Source organism: Pelodiscus sinensis, chromosome 22 (genome assembly GCF_052426305.1).
Source record: "Pelodiscus sinensis isolate ZL-2025 chromosome 22, ASM5242630v1, whole genome shotgun sequence".
NCBI classification, from domain to species: Eukaryota; Metazoa; Chordata; order Testudines; family Trionychidae; genus Pelodiscus; species Pelodiscus sinensis.
This window is the reverse complement of record NC_143073.1, coordinates 5,275,133-5,300,658: the sequence shown is the minus strand read 5'-3', so window position 1 is coordinate 5,300,658 and position 25,526 is coordinate 5,275,133. Positions and strand designations below refer to the sequence as shown.

At 43.5% G+C, this 25,526-nt stretch overlaps 1 protein-coding gene across 3 annotated transcripts in view; it reads right to left on the bottom strand.

The window, feature by feature from the left end:
• Positions 1-25,526, bottom strand: part of OTUD7B (OTU deubiquitinase 7B) — an 86,442-nt gene that overhangs the window by 44,077 nt on the left and 16,839 nt on the right. For 2 of the 3 annotated variants that reach the window (XM_075908068.2, XM_075908066.2), the window contains exon 2: positions 116-266. The exons of the other annotated variant lie outside the window; for it this stretch is intronic. In XM_075908068.2, the coding sequence (XP_075764183.1) occupies positions 116-200 (85 nt within the window). In that variant the 5' untranslated portion in view covers positions 201-266. The remainder of the gene's footprint in view (positions 1-115; positions 267-25,526) is intronic. 3 annotated transcript variants of the gene reach the window in all.

Genomic DNA, 25,526 nt, shown 5'->3' with positions numbered 1-25,526 from the left:
AGTACAACCCCCACTGACAGCCTACCTATGCCTCGCAACTCTTTTTACTATCATTTATATCAATATAAAACCAACTGCAGAATTAACTCTTCCTATTCCATCACACACTCATTACCTTCAAGTAGGTCTCTGGCCAGTCCTGGCTCCGCCCCCGTTGAGCGAACAAAATCCGACAAGACGACATCCATATCCAGGGTCATGTGATCATGAATTCCTTGCAGGCAGTTGGAAACAGCTGGGACATAGATCAAAGCTTAGTCTTCAATCTAAGAATGAAATGTACACAGCTCGTGTTACAAAGTATAAAATAATTAGCCTTGCAATCCAGGCTATGAGCAAACTGGGAAGCATCCAATAGCAGATGGTTCATTCTCCTCTTTAATCCTAAAACAAAATTGATTTTTTTTTAAGAGGTGGGTGCTTGGCTGACTGTTCACTAATTGATAGAAAATATGAATTATGTTGCTATTCCTGTTTCCTAGAATACAACCTTAATTGTTTCAGTCCATCTAAATTATGCAACAGGAGCTATAATGGACTGCAATACCAGAACTTTTTAACTAAACCTAAATGAGATGCTATCCAAAACCAGAAACCCAGGTTAGTGGCTTTACTAAATAAAGTAATATAAGAGCCGACTAACCTAAAAAAAAGCCATTCCTTTAGTCAGTAAGACTTATTTCAAAACCGTAAACAGCAAAATAAATTAGGTTACCGAGAGCATTTGCAGAAAGTTCTCTTATCTAGATATCTGTACTCAAAGCACTACATCCTTGACCTCTCATCTAAATACATTCTTCAAAGCATGTTTGAAGAAAAAAAAAGTAGAACTTCTTTTCTTAAGTAGAGGCAGTCTGTACAAAACACTACTTTCCAGTTAAAACTATTGCTCCTTTGGATTAGAATAGTTTAGCTATCAAACTTTGTAAGAGGTAGAGACCATTTCAATATGCACTTGATTCATTCTCTCACACACACACACCGAAATAGCCAGAGGATAACTTGATCTGCAAAATCTTCCATTAAATTTTGCAGACAAAACCCTCCAAGTCCCTCTTAATGACAATGATGATGTACTTCATTTGGCGGAAACATGAATCAGCTTGGCAACCTCTGCAATTTTCCGTGAAAGATCTTTCTACCCATAAAGTCACTACTCTCCAAAGTGTACAGCTTCTGAAAGACATGTACCAAAAAAGATCCTTCCAATGGGTAAATCTCTTCCTATAAATCAAAACAAGCCAGTCCTAAACATTTAAGTTCAAACACTAGACTTATATAATTGAAGCAGTTGAAAAGTCATACATAAGGGGTGCGCTCTGACTTATGCATACAAATACAGATTTGCTACATTCCTCTGGGTCAAAATCAAAGTAGGCATCCACAGACATTTGGACCAAGCAGATATTCTGGAGAGACTAATGCAGCACTAATAGCTAAAGGGGCTATTTTCAAGTCTCAATTTTCAGGGAATATAAACAGTTTGAAAAACTCATTTGGAACTGAAACTTGGCATATGAATCAGAGAGGGAGAAAATAATGGGAGAAGTGAAAGGTTGATTGCTACAAGATATTTCTAGTCCTTGTAGAGTACCCAATTTGCTCTACTAAATGTCAAATTTCTAGGCCTACAAAAATTAACTGCAAAATGGCATAAAGATCTCAAACTTGTAACTAAAGTAAGCGAAGCAAGCAAGAACTTTGAATTTTCTGGCTTTTGTTATCTTAATATAATTTTGTGCTTGCTAATCACACATGGAAAAGCCACAATATTTATCATCACTTATGCAATTTCTGGACTATCTTCATTTGTAGACTAAAGAAACATCAGCATATGCAACTATAAGGGCTTTTTTGTTTATTTTGCTGGCAGTATGCAAGGTCTCCTATTATAGTTAAGGTAATCAGGTATAGAAATTCTAGCTCTAGGTCACACTCATATCCTTAACATGCCACCTAATTCTGACAAATGCTATATTCCATGTTTATACAGCTTTTAGATGAGAGCTTGTGAATTTCTGGAACCAAAGATAATCTCATATTTCCTTTTGATGGTTTCAGCAATTTTTTAAAAAGTTATATAGGAAAGCACTGACCTTTGGAATGGAGAGACAAGAAACAAAACAGCCTACACCCATAGCATTTACAGTTGCTTAAAAAAAACTCCCTCATGCAAATGAATGTCAGTATCTCAGAGATGAAACAGATGGAAAACTTCAGCTCGGAAGACACAGTAATGAACTTTTTTTTTTTTTGCTGATTAATTGCCATGGTTCAAATGAAGAAACATCCACACCCTCATATATATATATATACACACACATACATATACACATACACATACACATAGACACACACACACACACACACACACACACACACACACACACACACACACACACACACACACACACACACACACAGAACTACTTGTGCTTTCATGATCACTGATGGCTATAGGAGAGAGAGAGAGAGAGAGAGAGAACTACTTGTGCTTTCATGATCACTGATGGCTATAGAAGAGAGAGAGAGAGAGAGAGAGAGAGAGAGAGAGAGAGAGAGAGAGAGACAACTACTTGTGCTTTCATGATCACTGATGGCTATAGCTAGGGCAAGACCAAGGTCTCAAAACTCCTTTTGGGACAAGAGCACTTTCTACTGAACACTTCATTGCCCAATATTTTTTAAAACCAATCTCTCAAAGAACAAAAGCGCAAATACATATTCTGATCTTAAAATCACTTGTACAGGGATTAAGGTCAGAAGAGACCACTGAGGTCAACTAGTCTGAGATCCTGTTTAGCTTTATCACAGGCCATAGAATTTCACCCAGTAATTCTTACATCAAGCCCAGTGACTTGTAGCTGAACTCCAGCACATCTCTAAATCAAGACTGGTGTCTCTCTTAAAGATGTCAAGAGATAGAGAACCTACCATATCACTTAGTGAGCAATTTGATATGCCCTTCGAGTTTGAATTTCACTAGTTCCAATTTTCAACCATTGTTCTTATTTCTTTAATCACAAATGTATCTGACTGTTACTATATTCATTCTCAACACTTCCCATGAAGCTTAAAACTATCCCACATCCCTCTTTTCCACTTTCCATTTAACAAAGATAAGCAAAGCACAGAGATTAGGTGGTTGATTCAAAGTGACATAGGAAGTTTGTGGCAGATATACAAGATCTCCTGATTCCCAAGCAGTCTTAAACAGACTACCTACCATCCTCATCTACACATTGTCTAAATCGTATTATACAATTAGCTCAACTGAGGAAAGTAACCCATGAGTAGGGTTTCCCACTTGCTTGCTAGTACCTTTACATATCTATTGCTCTCTTCTTTGATCTTTATCTGCTTCTTTTTAACTATCCAATTATCCAGGTGCTCATACGTTACAAGTTCTGCCTACCTTGTTTTTCCCTTTGATATTTCCATACCCTCTACTCCTTGTTTCCTGACCCCTTCTTTTTTTCCTTCCCCCCTCTTTATTTTGGGTCTGCACATCCTAAACTCAAAACTCTGGTCATCAGAAGAAGTGGGCTATGCCCACAAAAGCTCATGATCCCATCTACATGTTTTGTTAGTCTATAAAGCGCTACCAGACCATTTGTTGTTTAAGTTTATTAAAGTAAAAGTGTTAGGACTGGTTTTAACATACAACTCATTTAAAATGCTTGCAGGAAGCACCAATGAGGTTAAGTCCTTTCTGTGCTCTTTGGAAGTTCATCCACAGAATCAGAGATGCTTTAGAGGGAACATTTTGTTTTTCTCTCTCCTCCTCAAAACCCAGTTTACCTTTTTTACACACACACACACACACACACACACACCCACACACACCCACACACACACACACACACACCCCCACACACCACTAGAAATCCACAAAACAATGGGTCAGCATAACCTCAAAGAGTCTATTTTTAAAAACGCTAAAAGTCTTTTTATTTTAAAATGTACTCTTTGCTAGGTGGGCAGTTTTAGTTTGCACATGTTTTCATCTGCTATATATTTGAGAGTTTGTCTGTCTGTGTTTGAGAACTCCTCCTAAATGATAAGAGCTAGGACCACCAAATTTGGTATGCAGCTTCCTCGTCATAACTTAAAGCAACATAAGTATTTGCTTGCACCAGGAAAATGGGATGTGCCTGGAATGGGATTACGTCTCATAAAACCATACAGTAAAGCAGGGGTTGAGAATCTTTTCTGGGTCAGAGGCTGCTGACCCACAGAGAAATCAGTCGGGGGCTGCACACAAGTGAAAAGCCCCTGACTGAGGAGAAGAAAGACACTTCCCACATTCCTCTTACATACCAGAGCCTGGGGAGCCCAGGCTAGATTTTGTGTGCTCCAGCCCTGCAGGTAGGAAGCTGGGGGACTGAAGCACCAGCACAGGCTTCCCAATGCTGAACCTCGGAGGTCAGATCCAGGCAAGCCAGGGGCTGCATCCAGCCCTGAGGTTCCCCACCCCTGAAGTAGAGAGACAGCATCGCAAGGCAGGTGAAAAGGGCAGACGGGGGGCATGCCCCCCCATGTCCAGGACTATCCCAGTTCTGAACCTCATCCCACAGGTGCCCTTCAGGGAAGAAGAGGGGGGCCAACACCCTCCCTCTATTCACACAGGAACATTACTGGCTGCTCCCTTTCATCAGGGAGCAAAGGGAAAGTGCACAGTTTGTTGCATTCCTTACTATGGCTGGGGAGCGCAGGAGGGCAGAAGTCTGTACCTGGCTCCAACCTGGGGGCTCTCTCTCCCCCCCAGCTGACCCAGATGGAGCTACAGCAGCCAAGGACAGACACTTCTCACCTGGCCCCAAGCTGGTGCGGGAACAGAGGGCTGGAGTTGTCCTCTCTCCCCAGGACAGCCTGCAGACTGACCCCCCTCATCTCCAGCCCCACCCAGAACAATGATTTATGAAACAGACATGTTCATTTTATTTTCCAAAAACCAAAAGTTGAGTTAAGGACCTGAGTAACACCGGGTAATCTTCTAGTCCTGCATAATAAAAAGTTCCATCAGTTTCACTTTCAAGATATATTAGCACAACCCTGAAGTACAGACCACAACCACAACACTGAGGTAGGGAAGTCAATGGTTAACTGGTGACCCACCCCTCCGGCCCAGCTGCCCTGTGTAAGTATTGAACCAGTTAAAAACATAACGTTTAACCAGTTAACAGGATTTTACATCTCTACTCTGACGTGGATTAAACACAAACATCTCATTGATTTGTTTTCAAATTCAAAGGCAACTTATTTTCATAATAGAATTTTTTTTTTTTTTTAAAACAAATTTTCAAAAGGTAGGCCTTGTAAAACAACTCAATTTCCCCTCCTCCCCCATTATGGTTTCTCTGTAAGATTCATATGGACTAACACTAATCAGGATCAGAAAAGCTTCAGAAAAATCAGTATTTGAGGCTTCTTATAAATATTTGGCTCAAATATTATCTTAATTCGTTTTCTGGACCCCCATTTGCCTTGAGTGAGGCAGGATACTTTCCCCTTTAAATGTGCCAACACTGAAGTTACTAGACATTAAATCACAACAGAGGTTAACCTCCATCCCTTCAAGTTTCTAATTCCTTAGTGATTGTTTCCAGCACTCTGTAAACTCAAACGTCTCTCACCAACAGAAACTGGACCAATAAAAGATACAACCTCACCCACCTTGTCTCTCAAATATCGTGGAACCAACAAGATCCCAACACTGCATGCAGATATCGTCTCAGTCACTGATTGAGACAGTCCTACCATCTCTTATACGAAAAGCCATCTTTCTGCTTACACGCATAATATAAAAAGAGGGATTACTGACAAATCACACTGTTTACCCACATGTCGGCTTTCTAGACTGACCTACCACATTCACACCTAAAAAGAGAGTTACTCTTAACAAGCTTTACCCGACCCTGCTTACTCTACTTATGCTATGGAAAGACATCATGGGATACCCAATTACGACTATGCTGTATATCTAGCTACCATGCAGATGAACCGCATTTAAGGACTGTTACACAGTAGGGATTTTAACAAGTAGTCGAGTACTCAATTACCTAATAAGTCTAAGCTTATCAGGTAGTTGAGTCAAGTACTTGACTACTGGATTCTCCCCACTTGCTGCCTCTATCAGAAGCAGAAACGGGTGTATGGGGGGGGAGGAGGAGGGAAGAAAAACAGGAGCCGGTGCTGGGAGGGAAGGGGGAACAGGGGAGAAGCCAGCTTAAAAGCCAGTTCTTCCCAGCACCGGCTGTGCGGTGCTGTCTGCCCTCCCAACCGGCGTTGCTTCTATCAGAGGCAGGAGCTGGGCAGGGAAGGCTGCTGTGAAGCATCCCCCGTCCGTGGCAGCCCAGGCTGGCAGCAGACGGGGCTGCTGCCTTTGCCAGCAGTTAGCCCAGGCCTCTGCAAACAGGGACTGCTGGACCCGATACAAGCCAGGACTGAGCAGAACCGTCTCGCACCAAACTGGGACTGCTTCAGCTCTGCTGTTTAAATGTAATAAGAGCTGCCCGGCTCTTACTGCATTTAAAAGGCAGAGCTGCAGCGGTCCTGGAGCCAGTGTGAGCCGGGATTGCTCAGTTCCGTCTTGCGCTGGCTCTGCGAGCCACTCGCACTGTGGCTCTACATTTAAAATGTAGTAAGGGCCCGCTGCAGTTCTGCAGAGCGCCTCCCCTTATCAACAAATCTTGTAGTCGATACAATTTGTATCGCCTAGACGATTAGCCAAACACCTGTTCCTTAACATCCTTCTTACACAAACAGCAGCATTTTAAAGTCAGATTGAGAACTGATTGAGTGACACCAGGGCAAACCTTTATGTGAACACGCACACTGAGCTAAAACGGGTTAGATTTGTTTAGCTTGCACCTAGAAATTTACTAGCACAAGATAAGCCCACACAAATCTGGTTTAAATACAATTAGGAGAATCCACAGAACCTTTTGAACCAATTTAATTGAATTGATTTTTTTGAAAAGAAAATCCAACATTTTAATTAAGCTACTGTGAAAGTTGAATTTTGACTGGTGGCTAAACCTCAAGTCCAAGCTGAGCTGTAACTAGGTCCCCCAACACAGTGGCTTTTTGTATTGTGAATGGGACCAAAGAGCCTTTCACAATGAAGCAACTGTGCCAGACTGTATGAATGCAGCAATGCTCGGATGCATTTAGGTCTTGTATCAACAGTAGCAATGGTAGTGCCACACACACAGCACTTAACAGATCTTTCAAGGTTAATCAACTCCAGGACTCATTCTTGTAACGATTTCCAATGCAGTGAAAATTTCAGCTGCAGTAACAGTTCAGAATAAAGTACAGGAAGCACAGCGTAAGACCTCTTTAGCACACTGAGCTACATCAGCTGAGAATATTTTTTTTTAAAGTTTTGTTAGCTTCTGAATGGCCAGAAGGGTAAGCTTCTGTCATAGACAGGCAAAAAATCCTCTTAGGGACACAAACAAATAGCATTGGTAAGGTGATGAAGGTAGCTTCCTTGATCTCCAGACAGGCATATTTAATACTTCAGAAAGATGAGCTAATTGCTATATATGCAAAGGGTGCGCAGTAAATATTAAGAGTCTGGGGAATCTTATTTCAGCCTGCTGTAATGGGAGTATGCATCTTCAGAACTAAACACTAAATGCATCAGCTGAACAGACATCCTCCAAGTTCTTCATGGAACTTATTTCCTTCTCCAGTTGACTTGTCAAGTTTTATGAAGACCCAACAGCCTAATAATTTGTGCACACAGGCATTTACTCCAAGGCCTCTTTACATCACACTGACAGCATAAATCAGCCTTTTAAAGTGAGGGTACATCTACATTATGGCGAATACGCCACCATATGTCAGCATAGCCTTGGAGCACAGATGCAGCCTACACCAGCAGGGATTGGTCAGCACAGGAACACTGCCTTCCCAAATGAAATGAAGTTAGCTTAGCTATGTCGATGGCGACAGAAACCCTCTTTCCTCAACATACTTGCATCTCAATTAGGGCTTTTGCTGCAAAGCTACATCAGCATTTTGCTTCCATACTCCTGACCAGCATACCTGAATTGATTTATTTTTCTGTGTATACCAAGCCTCAGAGTAAGTTACACATACAGAGACATAGTCTCTAAGGCCAGAAGGAACCAGTCTTACAGCCTGCTATACAGGAGGACAAACCTCTCTGAAATCATTCCTATTCAAACTGCATCTTTAAAAAAAAAAATCCAATCTTAGGGCTTCTCTTTATATAAATATGCATTGGTGGGGCCCACAGACTCACCTCCCCGGGGTGGGTCCTGGCTCCACACCCCTGGAAGGGCCTGGGCCAGCGGTGGAGCTGGGGCTAGCCTGCCCAGGCAGCCCTCAATGTTGCCCAGAGCATGCCATTGCAGGGCTCCTGGGGCAGTTTAAAGGGCTTGGGTCTCCAGCCTTTGCTGCCAGGGGCCTGAGCCCTTTTGAATTGCCAGCACTCAGGGCAGGTGCCCTCTTTAGCTCCCTCGCCCCCATGTCAGCAGGCCTGATCAATTTAATTGCATTGGTTTAAGTAAACCAGGGCAAACTCCTGAGTGAATAAATCTTTATAACTAAAAGACTGCACATACAGAAATTGCACTGCTAACCACTTGTATACTTAAAGCAGTAGAACCTCTTTCACCCCACCCACAGACAGGTGCATTCAATGCCTTCTATCAAATTACCTTTTCACGCACAGGAATAGGAATCAAGCTAAACCACTACAACTGCGTCTACGCTAAACGAACTGGTAAAAAAATGCTCATCCTTGTGCAAACATATTGGGACCAGTACAAAAATTGGATAAAAAGAAGAGTAGCTTGCTTGGTTTAATTTAAATGCATTTCCAACTATCTTCAGCAAAAGCTGAAGAAAACCAGTCTTAGGCCATGACTACACTGAGCTGATAGCAGCTGCAATGCTGATGCAGCAGCAACGCTGACAGATTGCTTGCGTAGCTGCTCTATGCTGATGGGATAGTGCTCTCCCGTAGACACAATAAAACAACCTCAAGCAGCAGCAGCTGGGCAGCAGCAACTATGTCAGCAAGTGACGTTCTCCCACCAATGCAGCATTGCAAATGCTACCACTTACGCCTGCGACTTGTGTGTTGCTCAGGAGGTGTTTTCACACCTCTGAGCTATGTAAGTTTTGTTGGCAGAAGTGGTAGTGTAGACATGGCCTTACTCTGGCTTACAAGAGTGCCCACACAGGCATTTACATCAGTTTAGTTTTGAATTTGCACCTTTGGTTATACCAGTGTAACTCTCTTATGTAGTAAGGCCTTACATGGCTTGAAAGGTTCCCTTACAAGACAGTGCCAAAGCTGTGTAAAGGGGACTTAATATAACTGAGAATCAAATCAATAGTCTTTAGTATCCAAGCCATCACATGTTTTCCTGTATGCTATATAATCCAAACATGCAACTAAAGAAAAATTTAAGTAGTTAGAAGACAAATGTGTGAAAGTTGAGTGAAATTTCAAAAGCAATGAAGTCACTAGAATCAAGGTCCCACTTAGAGAAGTCAAAGTTTGGTTTATTCAGTCTGCTTTATACACCCAGGGATTAAAGCATAGTTAAATCCTAGTGAAGAAAATAGGAGCATAAATTCTGTCAAATGAAGTATAAAAATAGAATTAGGAAGGCCAAAAAGGAACATGAAGAACAGCTAACCAAAAACTCAAAAAGTAATACAGGTTGGACCTCCCTGGTCCAGCACCCTCAGAACCTGACTGGTCTCGGATGAAGGATTTTGCCGGTCTGGCCCACCAGCCTCCCCACCTCCTTCTGGTTTTGTGCCCTGCTGACTCAGTCAGGCGGACAAGTTGCTGCATGCCACGGCTCCGGGACCCCTTGGGCCACCGCCGTGGCTCCCAGCCCTGCCAGGTAGCCATGTGTTGGGTCTCCCAACCCCGCTGGGCAGCCCCACTGCCACATGCTAGGTGGCCACACTATCACCAAGCTGGGAGCAGCCCACTCCATTGCCAGCTCTGCAGGGGTCCCTGCTGCTGGCCCACCAAGCTGGGAGCAGCCTGCTGCATTGCCAGCTCTGCAGGGGTCCCTGCTGCTGGCCCTCCACTGGGACACTCTGGTCCAGCAACATCTGTGGTGGACCACGGATGGTGGTGGACCAGAGAGTCCTGGTTTAGAGAGTTTCAGAAGCAGGAAGCCTACTGAACAACCAGTGGGGCTACTGAATGATTGAGATGCTAAAGGAGCACTCAAAGATAAGGTCATTGCGGAGAAACAAAATCATAGAATCATAGGACTGGAAGGGACCTCAAGAGGTCATCGAGTCCAGCCCCCTGCCCTCAAGGCAGGACCAAGCTCCACCTACACCATCCCTGACAGATGTCTATCTAACCTGTTCTTAAATATCTCCAGAGAGGGAGATTCCACCACCTCCCTTGGCAATTTATTCCAATATTTGACCACCCTGACAGTTAGGAATTTTTTCCTAATGTCCAATCTAAACCTCCCCTGCTGCACTTTAAGCCCATTACTCCTTGTCCTGTCCTCAGAAACCAAGAGGAACAAATTTTCTCCTTCCTCCTTGTGACACCCTTTTAGATATTTGAAAACCGCTATCATGTCCCCCCTTAATCTTCTTTTTTCCAAACTAAACAAGCCCAGTTCATGAATTCTTTGCATTGGTCTTCAAGGCTGAGGAGGTTAGGTTGATTCCCAAACCTGAGCCATTCTTTTTACATGAAAAATCTAAGGAATTGTCCCAGATTGAGGTGTCATTAGAGGACATTTTGAAACAAACTAGTCAGCTAACCAGTAATAAGCCACCAAGACCAGATGGCATTCACTCAAGAGTTCTGAAAGAGCTCAAATGTGAAACTGCGCAACTGCAAACTGTGGTTTATAACCGATCCTTTAAATCAGCTTCTGTACCAAATAACTGGACGATAGCTAACATGATGCCAATTTTCACAAAGGGCTCTAGAGGTGATCCTGGCAATTACAGATCAGTAAGTCTAACTTCAGTAGTGGACAAAATGGTTGAAATTATAGTAAAGAACAGGATGGTCATACACGTAGATGAACATAATTTGTTGAGGAAAAGCCGCGGCGAAGTCGCCTCCCCAGAAGCGGAGCTGGCAGTCCTTGCCCTCCTGGCTGCCTGGGAGGCAGCTTCGCTGAGTGTAACCAATGTTGTTAACCAATAAGCATCAGCTTATTGGTTAAATAGTTAGTCTTTACACTAACATCCCTAGTGCAGATGTGGTCATCTTAAAAAGCTATCTTGGCATTGGAAAAAGTTCAGAAAAGGCTACAAAAATTATGATGCATTTGGAACAGGTGCCATATGAAGAGAGATTAATAAAAAAGTGACTTTGCAGCTTAGAAAAGAGGAGACTAAGGAGGGATATGACGGATCTAAAAAAAAATCGTGACCAGTGTGAAGAAAGATTAAGAAAACGTTTCAGGGATTTGGTCAGGTTTTTTCCTTCTAGTGAATATTCTCCAAGCTCTATATTCTAATGGGAGAGTTGCAAATATCCCATTGATGCTTCTCTTGAAGAGGTTTCTCTCTACTCATTTAATTTTACTGTTGAGCTTTCAAGGAGTAAGCCATTTATTTAAACATTAAGGGAAACATGCTGGCTTTCCAAATTATATTTCAGACAGTCATAAGAAGGCAGTTCTTTAGCACTACTTTTTAAATGAGGATATTTGTTACTTTGAAATGACTCCCACTAAAGTAAAGGTTTAGCTTTGGAAGCATTAAACCCATGTCTATACTATGGACAGCAACAAAGCCGTAGTACTATAATGCAGATGCTTCCTACTGTGACAGAAGTGGTTTTTCCCATTACTATAGGTGATTTGCCTCTAAGCAGCAGTGACTAGGGCTGACAATTCTTCCATTGACCTTCGCACGTCCACACGATCAGGTTTGGCAGACCTCTGGGGAGTGATTTTTTCACAACACTGTTATAGCTATGGTAATCTAACTCTTAAGTAGGGATGTTACATTTTGATTCATCATTCATCAACTAATCAAGTACTCAATGAAATGTCCATCAACTACTTGATTAGTCAATAAGTGAGGGAGGGCGCTCACTATCCCACTGTGCCTCTTCCTTTGAAATGTACAAGAGCCATGGGCGGCTCTTGTATATTTCAAAGGGAAAGGTGCAGCAGTGGGACCACTGCATTTCCCTTTGAAATGTACAAGAGCAGTGGCAGCTCTTGTATATTTCAGAGAGAAGCGCAGCAGTAGGGACGCCTCTGGCCACTCCTGCCCCCCATGGAAACAGTGCGGGGGGGAAGGGGGAGAACTGGCTTTTAAGCCGGCTCCCCCAGCACCAGCTCCTGCTCCCCAACTTGCTGCTTCTCTGACAGAGGCAGCAAAGAGGAGGGGGAGGGGGAAAGAAAGCAACTAGTTGAGTGGCTACTCAACTATCAATAAGTTTATGCTTATCAGGTAGCTGAACTGTCACATACATTCCTACTTTTAAGCATAGAGGAAGCCCAGGTTCAGTTTACAAAGAGACCAAATTCATTGAAGCTTCATAAATCGATTACCCTAGATATATTAAAGATGTACATCAGAGAATTTCAAAATGGGCATCAACTCATCAGTGAGAATCCCTTAAAATAACCCTCCTTGCTATGAAAAGACCAAACACTTCCCTCCCAACAATTCTTTGCCTAGGAGCAAAAGGCTTATTCACTTCTTTTGGCACCGATATTAACCCTTGTGCCCAAAGAACCCAGGATGAACAATCTTATTAAATAATCAAAACTATCAAACACAATGCCCCCTTAGGGTATGTGCTTTGTAAATAGATTTCTGGGACCAGAGCCAAACATTATAAATCATGTATATTTCACCAGAAGCTATATTATACCTGTGGGTTTCTTGGCAAAGACTGGGTAGTAGTGCCAGTTACTTTCGTGTTTAAAGTTGGCCAGTCTATCTAAACACAGGAATGACAACTACTTCATGGAGTAGTTGGGATACTTAATATTTACAAAGCTCTGAGATTCTCATTTGGAAGGTAGTGTATAAGAATGGTGCATTATTGATTTTCCCCTGGAGGCAGAGTCCTATACACAAGAGATGGAGGAATTTAATTCTAAACTGGACCTCACAGGAAGTGTTTACTTTTCATCTGGAAACTCGCATGGAATAAAGACTTTAACAGTTAAATCACCTGAGCAGTCAAGAGCTGCATCACTAGGAAGTCAGTGTGAAAAAACTTCCTATGGTTTCAGTGGACAAAAAAATAGAAGTTTTCCAGACTGCTTTAAATGTAGCTGTGTGTCCAATACTTATCCTTAGACACTATGCTGTTTTCTGAAATTAATTTTAAGATAATATGCTTTCTGTGGCAATAATAGTCTTCTAGCAAATCTGTACTGTTTCTAACACATTTTGGGTGTGACTGCCACAAATACCACAACCAGACCTTCCAATTTCTAATGGCTGTAAATCCAAATGATAGTATCCTATTTCTCAATGAAAAATTCATGTTATGTTGGTTACATGAGAACTTAGCATATATGTCATGAAAATCTCTATATATTTTTCCTACAGTTATTTCTTCTCCTTCATATCTATCTCCTCCCAAGTCGAACTTTCATTTGTAGTCAATTCAAAGCAATTTTAGGAAGCAATTTGCATTCCAAGCAAGCAACTTGCAGAGATCATTCTAGTAATTACATTAAATCGGCCATTGGGCCTTCAGATCATAAACATTATGGACTATTATAGTCCCCTTTACTCTGGTCCGCTGGCCTCATTTTCAGCCATTATTAGCCTGGTTCTTTCATCCTAATGCAATGACCCTCAAATTTGCTCAGCTCCCCTCCCAGTCTTGAGGTACATCTGCTCCAGAAGTGCTGCAACTGCCCTGCTGTAGCATGAACGCTTACGAGAGTGATGGAAGGGCTTGTCCTGTTGCTACAGTAAATCCTGTTGAGACACAGTAGCTAGGTTGACAGAAAAATTCTTCCATCAACCTAGCAATTAGGGATGTTAAATATTGTAAACTAAATAGTCAATTAACCTCAAGAATTCTTCTCGGTTACTCGACTATTTTATAGTCCCTGGGATGGGGCCGGCAGCCAGCATGCTCTAGCCCCACTCCCGAGGAGCCCCCTGCCACTCCACACTACTGCCTCTGTATGAGAGGCAGCAGCGTGGGGTGCCAGGCAGGAGCTAGCCCACATGGGGAGCCAGTTTAACAACCAACTCCCCTCATGGACTGGCTGCCTGTCACCCTGCGCTGCTGCCTCTGAAAAAATGGGCAGCAGTCCCTTTCCGTGGGGGGGAGGGGGTGGAGTCTGGGCTCCTGGATCCAGTGAGAGCCGGAACTGATTTAGGAGCCAGGCAGGCAGGCAGGCAACCCAATACACTTTAAAATGGAGAGCTGCAGTGGAGGTAGATCCCGGACCTGCCGCAAGCCAGGATTGAGCCTGGCTTCTGGCCAGCCTGCTACAAAAATTTACTGGGGGGGTGGGGGGGGAGGAGAATGTGTGTAGTCTATAGCATTAACCATAAGCTTTTGCTTACTGGTTAATTGACTATACTATTACATTCCTACTAGAAATGTCTACACTGGAGCTCAGGTTAGTACAAGAACATTGTATGGGTGTGAACAATTTTTTACAGCCCCAAGCGATGTATTTAAGCTAGCTTAACTGTAGTGTAGACCAGCCCTTGTTCTACACCTGGGATTTTCTCCACCTGTACTAAAGTACGAGGGATAACAGCTTTGCTGCCATCCTACTTGTGACTGCTCTCATGTGCACTCCAGCTGACCTATTTCTTGTCCATGACAATACTGAGATCTATCTGCAGCAAATGCTGTCCAGTACATTCCTACGTCAAGCACAGGAAAAACAACTAAGGTATAAACTTACGTTGTAAAAACAGGAAAAGCTGTTCTTTACCAGTGCACTGAAAACGCAGCATATAACAACTCTAACAGTACGTCTAGACAACGTTTCCACCTCCCCTTTCCCCCGGGAAAGGAGATATGCAAATGTGGTGCTAATTTGCAAATGTTATTCCGATTGCTTTTTCGAAAGTGAAAGTCTGGATGTGTTTTTTTCCTGTAAAAAAAACCCTTTCAAAAAACAGCATAAACTTTAGGAAGAGCATTTTTTTTTTTCCAAAAGAGGGTTTTTTCAACAACAACAACACACCCGCATCCAGACTACTTTCATTTTCAAAAAACCCACTTTTGAAAAAGTGCTTGGAAGATATGCAAATTTGATGCTAGTTTGTATCTCTCTTTTCAGGGGGGACGGGACAAATGTAGTCTAGACATACCCTAAGATAACAAAGACCATAGCAATGTCTACTGGATTTGTTACCATTGAGATCACATCTTTACAGCTTGCAACTTTTAAGCCACTTTATTGGCAGAAACTAAGAATGTTAAGTAAATGACTAATCGTGTACTTGATGCAATTATCGATTTTTGTATCGAGTACACGATTAGTCAATAAGGGATCATTGCAGCTCTGCAATTTAAATGTAGTAGGAGACTGTTTGACTAATCTTTTACATCCCTAGCATAAGCCATGGAGAATATAGAAAATATCAAGAAAATAACCAACCATCCCCCTGGATTAGGAATATTAAAGACTAGCTGGCTATCCAATAACACGGGGCTTTTGTACATTTCAAAGGAGGAATGCAGAAATGCTTATCAACTAGTCAATGGAAATCCCGCCGACTAGTCGATTAACCACATTTTAACATCCTTACCCTGGCTCATACATTCCATAGTAAATTACTGACTGGTTTGACAAAAGGCCACAGCTGAGGACCACAGAGACCATCACAGCCACTTGCCAGGATGTGCCCTCCCACTAGAATAATACATTCATGGAAACAACTTTAAACCAAACTTCCTCTTGGTCAAACACTTCAAAACAGTAATAGTTTGTTTGTCTGGACATTTCCCCTCATCCAACATGTAAATCTTGCTTCAATTTATAATATATAGATGCAATTCCTACTGTATACAATCCCACAGTCTAGCAAAACAAGTCTCACTAAAATTCAGTTTCCTCAGCACTGGCAGGTACATCTTGCAATTAGGACATTCATACAAAACTCTGATCTTATGTTCATGTTTTGTCTTTTCCTAGTCTGTTTCACAGAGCCTCTGGAGCAGTCTTGCTTTGTCCCCAAACACACTCTTCCACATCTTCAAATCTCCCCTAGCAATCCCGCATAATCATTAAGCCCATCATAACATCTTTTTTCAACTGCTTTCCTGCTTTATCTACATAGATCACTCAGCACTTCAGGGCACAAAATATTTTACCTTTGTAAAACAGCATAAGTTAAGAATTTCCTTATTACAGCTTTCATGCACACTCTGAAATGCAGTCTAATTTCAAATTACAAGAGCTTCTTCCAACTCTAAACATAGGAATTCAGTATGATTCATCTGAAGAAGTGAGTTGTTCCCACGAAAGTTCATGATTATATATATTTGTCTCCAAGGTACTACAGGACCATTCGTGGGTTTTTTTTAAAATGGTACAGCTCAACACAGCTATCCCTCTGACACGAGTTCAGTATTATTAAATTCCAGCCTTCACAATCAAAGGGGAAACCATGAAAAAGATTTAATGCAATGAAGTTTGATTAAAAAGGTAATTCTCAGAGTCAAAAAGAGATGAACTAACCTCCCACAGCTGTGGCAACAGCAATGGCTAGCATTTCAACAACTGGAGACTTAGAGATGTAAACAACTACCCAGTCTTATTTTAGACTATTGAGAACAATGTCAATATTTTCCTCAAACTGAGCATGACTACTCATTTTAAAACCACAATGTCCAAGACTGTTAGGAATTCTCAAAGTTCAACGCCTCTTCTGATATGATGCAGACTCCAAAATATGCATGAAAACACAAGGAGCGATCAGAGTAACAACATTTCTTGCACTTCTTAATTAAGAAAAACTGAGACAAATACTGGCAACAACTTCCAAATCTACAGAGGACAAACATCAAATAGCAGGAAACCGATGGGTCAATTTAAATGTAACCTAATTTTCCTACATATATTTTCAGACACAGGCAAGTTAGGGTACTATGAAGACATAAAATCAGTCACAGAACTTGGATTAATGTTGTAAGGTAAAGCCAAAGGCAACTAGTTGCTGCAGAAATTTGCAATTTTTGTTTAATTATGTCTTCCTGGAAATATATATAAATAAACTTAGCTGAGCACTGCACACCTCGACAAGATTACACTAACACTGCTTACAAAATCTCCTTCTGTTCTAAGCAGTCTGAAATACTAGATATTAGCACCATTGAAAATTTGTTTCTGAAAAGCATGTTGGGGACAAATGAACAGGCACATCTTTATCTCTCTGCAAGTGAAAAGCATATACAAAACTAAGTATTCTGCTCCTTTCAGTACCTCAAGTTTCAGTAACACATTACAATAAAAATTGGTAAGCTATTGTATTATTACCAGCCCCTTTAGCTTGACTGTCTACCACATGGACATGTTATTATAAGCATGTTAGCATGACAGCTCATTGCAGTAAATTCAGCCTATTGAGAATTTACTTCCAATGATGTAGAAGTAAATTAGAACTTAGTTCCCTCACTCTTCCTGTTCACTACAAAAGGGCAGTAAGTCAGTACAACCTCTGTTATTTGGCTTAGTCTAGTTACATCTACAGTAGGGATTGCTTTTTTATGCTCTGGTAACTTTTCTTGCCCATAATCTGACATTAATTCAACTGATGCCTAACAATGCAGTCACAGCCAACAGCTTTGTTAAACCAGAAATAAGGGCTTAGCACTGCCCTATGCGTTCTGGAACATGAAGGAGAGCTAAACTTTATTTACATTTATACATTTGAGTTTTCAGAGGTTTAATATTTTCCACTTCACACTAGGGATGTGAATGGCTAGTCAGCTAGTCATTTCCCCTTCCCCCACCCTTGCTGCCTCTATCAGAAAGAGGCAGCAATGGAGGGGGAGGGAAGGGGTGCTTCAAAGCGGCAGTGCCACATGGAGCCCGGGGCCAGACACTGGACTCCACATGCTTCTGCTGCTTTGCAACGCTAGGTGCAGCCTAAGGCCAGATGGGGACTCCCCTGCTGATCCCGGGGCTCCATGAGGCGTTGCCTCCGCTTTGATCAAACTCAATGGGATGTTGTGAACTCAATGGGATGTCTCAGTGGAAGACCCCCCACCACATGGAGATGCGTATAAGAGAGATGGCCAAACTGTGGCTCACAAGCCACATGCAGCTCTGCAGCTCCAAGAGCCCAAGTCTGCCTTCTTCCTCCTCCTCCATCTAAGCCTGGTGCGAGGGGTGCTCAGGGCTTCGGCCCTATGGGGTAGGCCTGCTGGAGACCCATGTCTCGGCAGGAACCTCCCACAGAACAGAAACTTCAAGCCCCACCCCCCAGCAACAAGGAAGAAAGTTCTGTGCCCAAGAAGTTGAGCCCCACGGGGCTGAAGTCCTGAGCCCTGGCAGGCACGCCCAGCCCTTGAGTTTGTGAAGATTATCCTGTACAGCTCAGAGGATCAGCAGTTTGGCCACCCCTGTGTATAGCTTGAAACAACTGCTCTAAGAGTTGTAAACTGTACCATTCAGCTCAGTGGGAGCTCTCCCAACCCTTCAGATTTCAGGTGTATGTGCCTATATCATTCACTTAGCTGCTATGTCTACACAACACCACATTGCACTGCACCCAACTGCTGCAATCGCTGCCCCATGTGGATGCTGCCGTTGCAAACTGAAGGTACCCAATTCACATTAGCACAGACCATGTTTTGAAGTTAGAGGGGGACATTTTGGCATGCTCTGCAATTTGCACTCCTGTTGCCTACAATGCAGTGCCCGTAAATAAGCCCAACAGTTTTGTCTCCCCTCTATACGGCATGCCTGTTCGATACCCAGCTCAATCTCAGCAGTGTCTGCCTGTATCAGGCGCCAAACAGCCCTGTTCTTACCTCCCTCCACAGATGCAGACTGTTGTGCCTAGCGCTGCCTTGTCAGAGTTCAGCAAACCCTTCCTGGCACAGAACAATTTCATCCTGTCGAGGGCTCTCGGAGACATCTCTCGTCTCATTTTCAGTATAGCAGCTAGTCTCAAATCACTGTACCAGGCTTCATATCCCAGACAATACCACTCAAAGTCTCTGCAGGTGAGGCTCAAACAGCTAGGTGGCATTGGGGGTGCAGAGATGGGAGATAACGTTTAATAGAACAATCATGTAACCACATCGAAATGTAGAGGTTACACGACTATTCGATAGTCCCCAGGGATGGGGCTGGCAGCCAGTGCACTCTCAGCCCCACTTGTGGGGAGTCCCACCACCCTACACTGCTGCCTCTCTATCAGAAGCAGCAGCGTGGGGTGGCAGGCTGGAGCTGGTTTGAAAACCAGCTCCCCAAACAGTCCAGCTCTGGCCTGCCACGCTGCAGTGCTGCAGTAGCCCCTGTCCTTAGGCGGTCCAAGCTCCCTGCAGACAGAGGCTGCTCCATGGGATGCCGGCACAGCCCCTGTCCGCAGTGAGCTCAGGCCACCCGTGGACAAGGGCTGCTGCCATGGAGAAGCTTTTGTCCAGAGAGCCCGGGCCCATCGTGGACAGAGGTTGCTTTGTGGCAGCCTCCCCCGCCTCTGAAAGCTTGCTCCCTTCAGCACCGACTCCCGCCTGGCCCCGCAACTGCCTCTGTAGGAGGCAGCAAAGGGGGGCAGGCAGGTCTGTGGCATGTCATCAGCTCCTGCCTTCCCCCCCTCACTGCTGCCTCTCACAGGCAGCAGCATGGGGGGGGTGGAAGCAGGTGGATTGGGTGTTGACTCCTGCCCCGCCCTGCTGCTTCTGATACAGAGGCAGAGGGGATGGGGTGGGCAGGGGGAGGGGGTGGAGAAAATGGGTGTAGTCCACAGGATTAACCGACAAGCCCAGGCTTATCAGCTACACATTGACAACCTTAGGACACACATGCTGATAACCATCCTCAGAGTTGCACTTGTAACTCATGCTGTAGCTAAGGCAGTTGCCCAGCGATAACTTGGACATTTCTAAACCGGTCCTGCGTTCCAATCAACCTCTGAGTCCAGCAATACGAGTTTTCTAAGGATCAAAGGTTAACTGGTTTTCCTAGTTCTGCACCAGGAAATATTCAAAGAACTGAAAATTCTAAAAGCCAAATTTTTAGGTGTATCTTGAGAACTCCCGCCTAGACCAAATGTCCCCAAAACTTGTTCCACTAACCCTATTCCGATCTGCCCCAGGGAGAGAGACAAACAATTAGAGAGTGTATACGGAGCTTAAATCACTCAAACATCTGCATTTAACGTGAGAGTGTGACTCAACCTCAACTATAATGTAGCAAAAGTGTTCCCCTTAATGTATTTATATATTATATATTAGAGAGCCTTCCTTGCTTACACAGATCTCCATGTGCTTTACAGACATCCGTTACTTATCCTAATAGACCTGTAATAGTCAACTCATAGGGATGCCATGAGGGCTATTTAACTAATGTCTGTAAAATGCTATAAAAAGGCTAAATTAACCTCACCCTTATGACACACAGGTGAATATTAGCTGTCTTATTTTACAGATGAGAAACAGGGAACACAAAGGGAACTGTCCCACCAGGAGCACAAGGAACAGCCAAGTAAGAGCTAGGGATGTTAAAATTAGATCAACGAATCAAACAGTCGATGAATTTCCATCAACTATTTAATTAGTTGATAAGGGCACTTCCATTTCGAAATGTAGCAAGAGTATGCCGGGCTGTTGCTACATCTCGAAGACGGAAGTACCGGTGCGAGGCTCCATGCAGCGCTTCTGCTTTGAAATGTATGTTTCAGAGGTGGAATGCTGCCGCTGCACCCCTGCCCCCTCCTACGGAGCTGGGGGGGAACTGGTTTTTAAGCCAGCTGCCCCCAACACATCCCTGTCTCTTCTCCTGTCCCCCTGACCTTGCTGCCTCTTTCTGATGAAGCAGCGGAGGGGAAAGCAACTAGTGCACAACTATCAGATAAGCTTTTTCTTATCAGATAGTCAACTAGTCGATTAGTCACTTACATCCCTAATATGAGCCTCAATTTTCAGTACTTGGTCAACTCACTGGACAACATTCCATGGTACATTTTTCAAAAGTAGAGTAAACTAAAGAAAAAGTTTGAGAAAACAGACATCTGTTATCTTAGTACACACAGGAATCAGTTTTATTCAGTATTTAACGTCTATGGCAAAGTATAAAACATAGGATATTTTAATAGTACACACCCCCACGCTTAAACTTACTACATCTGGCTCTGAATTTCAGTAATGAATCACCATTACAGAGGATCTGCTCAATTTTTAATCACTGTTTAAAGCAGTTTATTACTTTATTGTATCCGGCTGCAACTTGAATATGTAACCAGACTTAAACCTGCAGCTATTTAAGTTAGTAAGTGTCGGATTCATTCAAGATAAGTGTCCAGAACTTCAATTACCAGGCGCAAAGTGAGTTAGTTCAGTTTCAGTTGCTTTTCTCTGCTCCAAGTAAAAACTTTGTAAAGCTCAGCGGACACATAAGAAAGGATTACCCGGACATAACTCTGCTCTTAGTGTAATAGGGTTAAAAGAATTATAAAAGAAACAAGAAAAATACTTTAAAATGTAACAAACCACAGGGTACTACTTAAATCAACAAGGAAAAGAATAGAATGCAGGTTATTAGTATATCCTGCACTTACCCTACTGTGCATAAATATTTCAGTACATGGCATCTAACTATATACACAACAGAACTCACGTAAAGGGTTTCTGTCCAGTTCATGGCTCACTCCTTTGTATTATTTTCCCCAGGGTAGAAGATGATTGGATTTTCAACTTGGTTTGTCCTAGAGCTGTTAAATATCGGTTAATTGAATAGTTGAGTAACCTCATGAATTTTTATCACTTGACTATTCTATAGTCCCCAGGGATGGGGCCGGCAGCCACTGTATCAGAGGCAGCAGTGCAGGGTGCCAGGCGGGAGCTGGTCCACAAGGGGAGCCAGTTTAAAAAGAACAGCTCCCCATGTGGGCAACCTGTCACCTAGTGCTGTTGCCTCTGATAAAGAGGCCCCTGTTTAAGGGGGGAGTCTGAGCTCCTGGACCCGGCGCGAGCAGGATCTGAGCCGGGCTGCCTGCCCACCTGGCTCCTAATACACTTTAAACAGTGGTCCCCAACCTTTAGAGGCTTCCAGGCACCCGGGAGGTGAGGGCCACTCACACGCCGGGCACCCGGGGGCGGGGCCACGCGTCCGGGGGCACGCCAGGAGACTGGGATGCCCTTGCACCGGGCGCCAGCGTGTGCCCTAGGGCTGGAGCTGGGGCCGCCTGAGCGCTTTGTGCCGTGGGCCCGGGGCCGGCGCTGCCGCCCGAGCCACGCGCCTGGGGCCGGCACTGGCGCCGCTCGAGCACCGCGCGCCCGAGGGCCCGCATGTGCCCTGGGACTGGGGCAGCCTGAGCGCCGCACACCCAGCACCGGTGCGTGTCGTGCGCCGGGCCAGGGCTGGGCCAGGTTGTCAGCGGGCACCCACGAATGCCCCGGCAGGCGCCATGGCACCCGCGGGCACCACGTTGGGGACCACTGCTTTAAATGCAGAGTTGCAGCAGGGGGCAGGTTCCAGACCTGGTGCAAGCCAGGACTGAGCTGGGCTGCTGGCCAGCCTGCTAAAAAGGGGAATGCGTGAGGGAGGGTGAGGGAAATGCGTGTGGTCTATAACATTAACCAATAAGCTTTTGCTTATTGGTTCATTTACTACACTATTACATCCCTAGTTTGTCCTAATCTGTACATAGAGGAAGAGTGATATTCAGACACCAATAACTTCCTTTTGAGGAAATGAGTTTTTCCAGAGTCATACATCTTAAAAAAATAAATTGCAGTGTACTAAATAAAAAAGGGTCCCTGGAGGAAGGGCCAGCAATCGGTGTGCTCCTGACCCCACACCTGAAGAACACCCTGCCGCCCTGCACTGCTGCCTCTGATACAGAGGCAGCAGCAGCCTCTGCCCGTGGGGGACCTAAGCTCCCCACGGACAGGGGCTGCATCAGCATCCTGCCTGCCCCGTTCAGCAGCTGCCTCTGTGGGAGACAGTAAAGGGAAGTGCGTGTAGTAGTTTGATTAACACATAATCCTAGGCCGATCAGTTAATCGTTTACACGACTATATGCTAACATCCCTACTAGAAACACCTCCCCAGGTTGTGAAAAAATCCACACCACTGAGACACATAACTACACCAATTTAACCCCTGATATAGACAGTTTTAGGTCAAGGGAAGAATTCTTTTATCAGCCTAAACTATGCCTGAGATGGATTTCCTGGGCTGACAGGAGGGGCTCAGCCCACCTTTCCAAGAGGCAGTAGGCACTAAAAATGCTGCATCTCTCTCTGGAGAGATCAAGCTAAAATAAAATGTAAAATATAGTATTTTGCATAAAACTGCTATGCTGAGTAGCACTTCAACGTTTTTTGCAAACAATGCCAGAGTCCTTATGTACACAGCCTGTAGTATTGCGGTCATTTGCCTTGTCGATACCACTTGTCAAATAAAAAAAAAATCTTTACACCAAATTTTGTTTTTCAATACCATTTCCAGGTTTGCATTTGGCACTGGAGTCAGATCATTGTGCCAAATGCTGTATCAGCTGTAGACAAATACAAAAGCAACATACTGCAGATTCTCAAACTGCCAACTGCACTTTCAACATGACTGATAAGAGCCTCTTGCAGGCTGTTTAAGAATTTTAATAGTTCAGTTTCTATAATAAGTCTGACCTTCAAAAAAACTGGACAATCTTATCACAGCCAGTAATACAGCAGTCAATCTTGATTCTTGCACTGAGCATAAAAAAGATTTGGTATTTATTTTTCCCAACCGTAAATCATTACTCATCAAGAGACTCATCAGAAGTGTGCACACATTTTCTTTAAGGCTCCAAGAAAGATCATTCTTAAAAGGAATCTAAAGGATTCTTCATCTATAAACTGACAATGAAGAAATTTGGGGGGTCAAATCCAGCAGCCTGACTGTTCATGCAGGTAAGTGTTGCAGGATCAGGCTCTTAAAAATGCCCAAGCGAGCATTTTTATCTGAAAGTAACTATGAAACCGAGAGCATGTGCACACCTGTTTGTTTACAGTTCTTGATGTTAGTTTCCTATTCACCCACACTGGCCACATATTTATACAACACCCAACACTGCATTAGGCATTTTTGTAACTTCAGCCCAAGAAACATATTTCATTTGCCAAAGAATTTAAAAGTTGTTTGCCCTGACTCTGCCTTTTATTTTTGAAGGTGTTTTTACTTTAAGAATCTAACCATGCAAGCAATGCCAGCAGCCAAAGAAGACTTCTATCCTGACTTCACACATTCACGTTTCTCCTTTGCTGTTTAGAATAAAAATATGTACAGTGAAGTTGGGATGGGTATGTTCAAATCCCCACCCAGTTACAAGAAGCTGTTTTTTAATGGAGTTTGGGTGTGTTAGATGTCAGAAATACCATGTCATACGATAGTGTAGGCCATGAGTTAGAACCAGAGAATTTCATACACACGTTTAACTTTAGTAAATGTATACCGGGGATAGGGAGACAGGAGACAGGCCAAGGCCACATCTCTACTTGCCATGCTGAAGATCAATCTTCTGGTCATGATTTAGTAAGTCTAGCAAGGACTAGGGATATTAAAATGTGTTTATTTTAGTAAATGTTTAACCGCTTAAAAAAAAAAATCAGCATTTACACACCTGGAGGGGGGAGGGAAGCAGGCAGGAGTTGGTGTCACAGGGAGCCAACTTTTAAGCCAGCTCCCTGCAAGCACTGGCTCCCACCTGCCCTGCCCCGCCCCTCTCCCCTGCTGCTGCCTCTTTACCAGCTCCCATCTCCAGGATCATTGATTAACCGTGTACACGGGTACACCTTCACATTCCTAGTAAGGACCTACTAAATTGAATGCTGAGGGCGCCCTCGACTGGCACCAGTACTCCTCGATTTGTGAGGAATAAGGGGAGTATTTGCTCCCATCAACCTCTCGCTGTGGAGATGGGGCCAAACTTGGTTTAAGGTGTGTTGACTCCAGCAACATTATTTACATAGCTGCAGTTGTGTGCCGTAAGCCAGCTGTCCTAATCCATCTCTAGAGCCTATGCTTCCAGTTTAATTATTCATGCATTCTCTAACCTCTCATAATGTAAAAAATCCTATAGTATGAGTAACAGGCACAAACCTATACCAAGATATTTAAATTCTGGTACAACTCTAACACTAGCAACTTCAAAACTAAGGGTTATATTCAAATATCTCTCTCACGGTTTTACCCCTTCCTTCCCCACACTCCAAAAATTTGTGCATAATATTAAACAAATGATCACTACTTAAACTTGGGGTTTGAAATCAAATTAAACTGTGGATCAGAAGGTTATTTATTTCCCCAATGCTTCTGTGTAATATTAAAATTGCATTATGAGCCACACAAGGCTATGATGTATAATAAACCTGG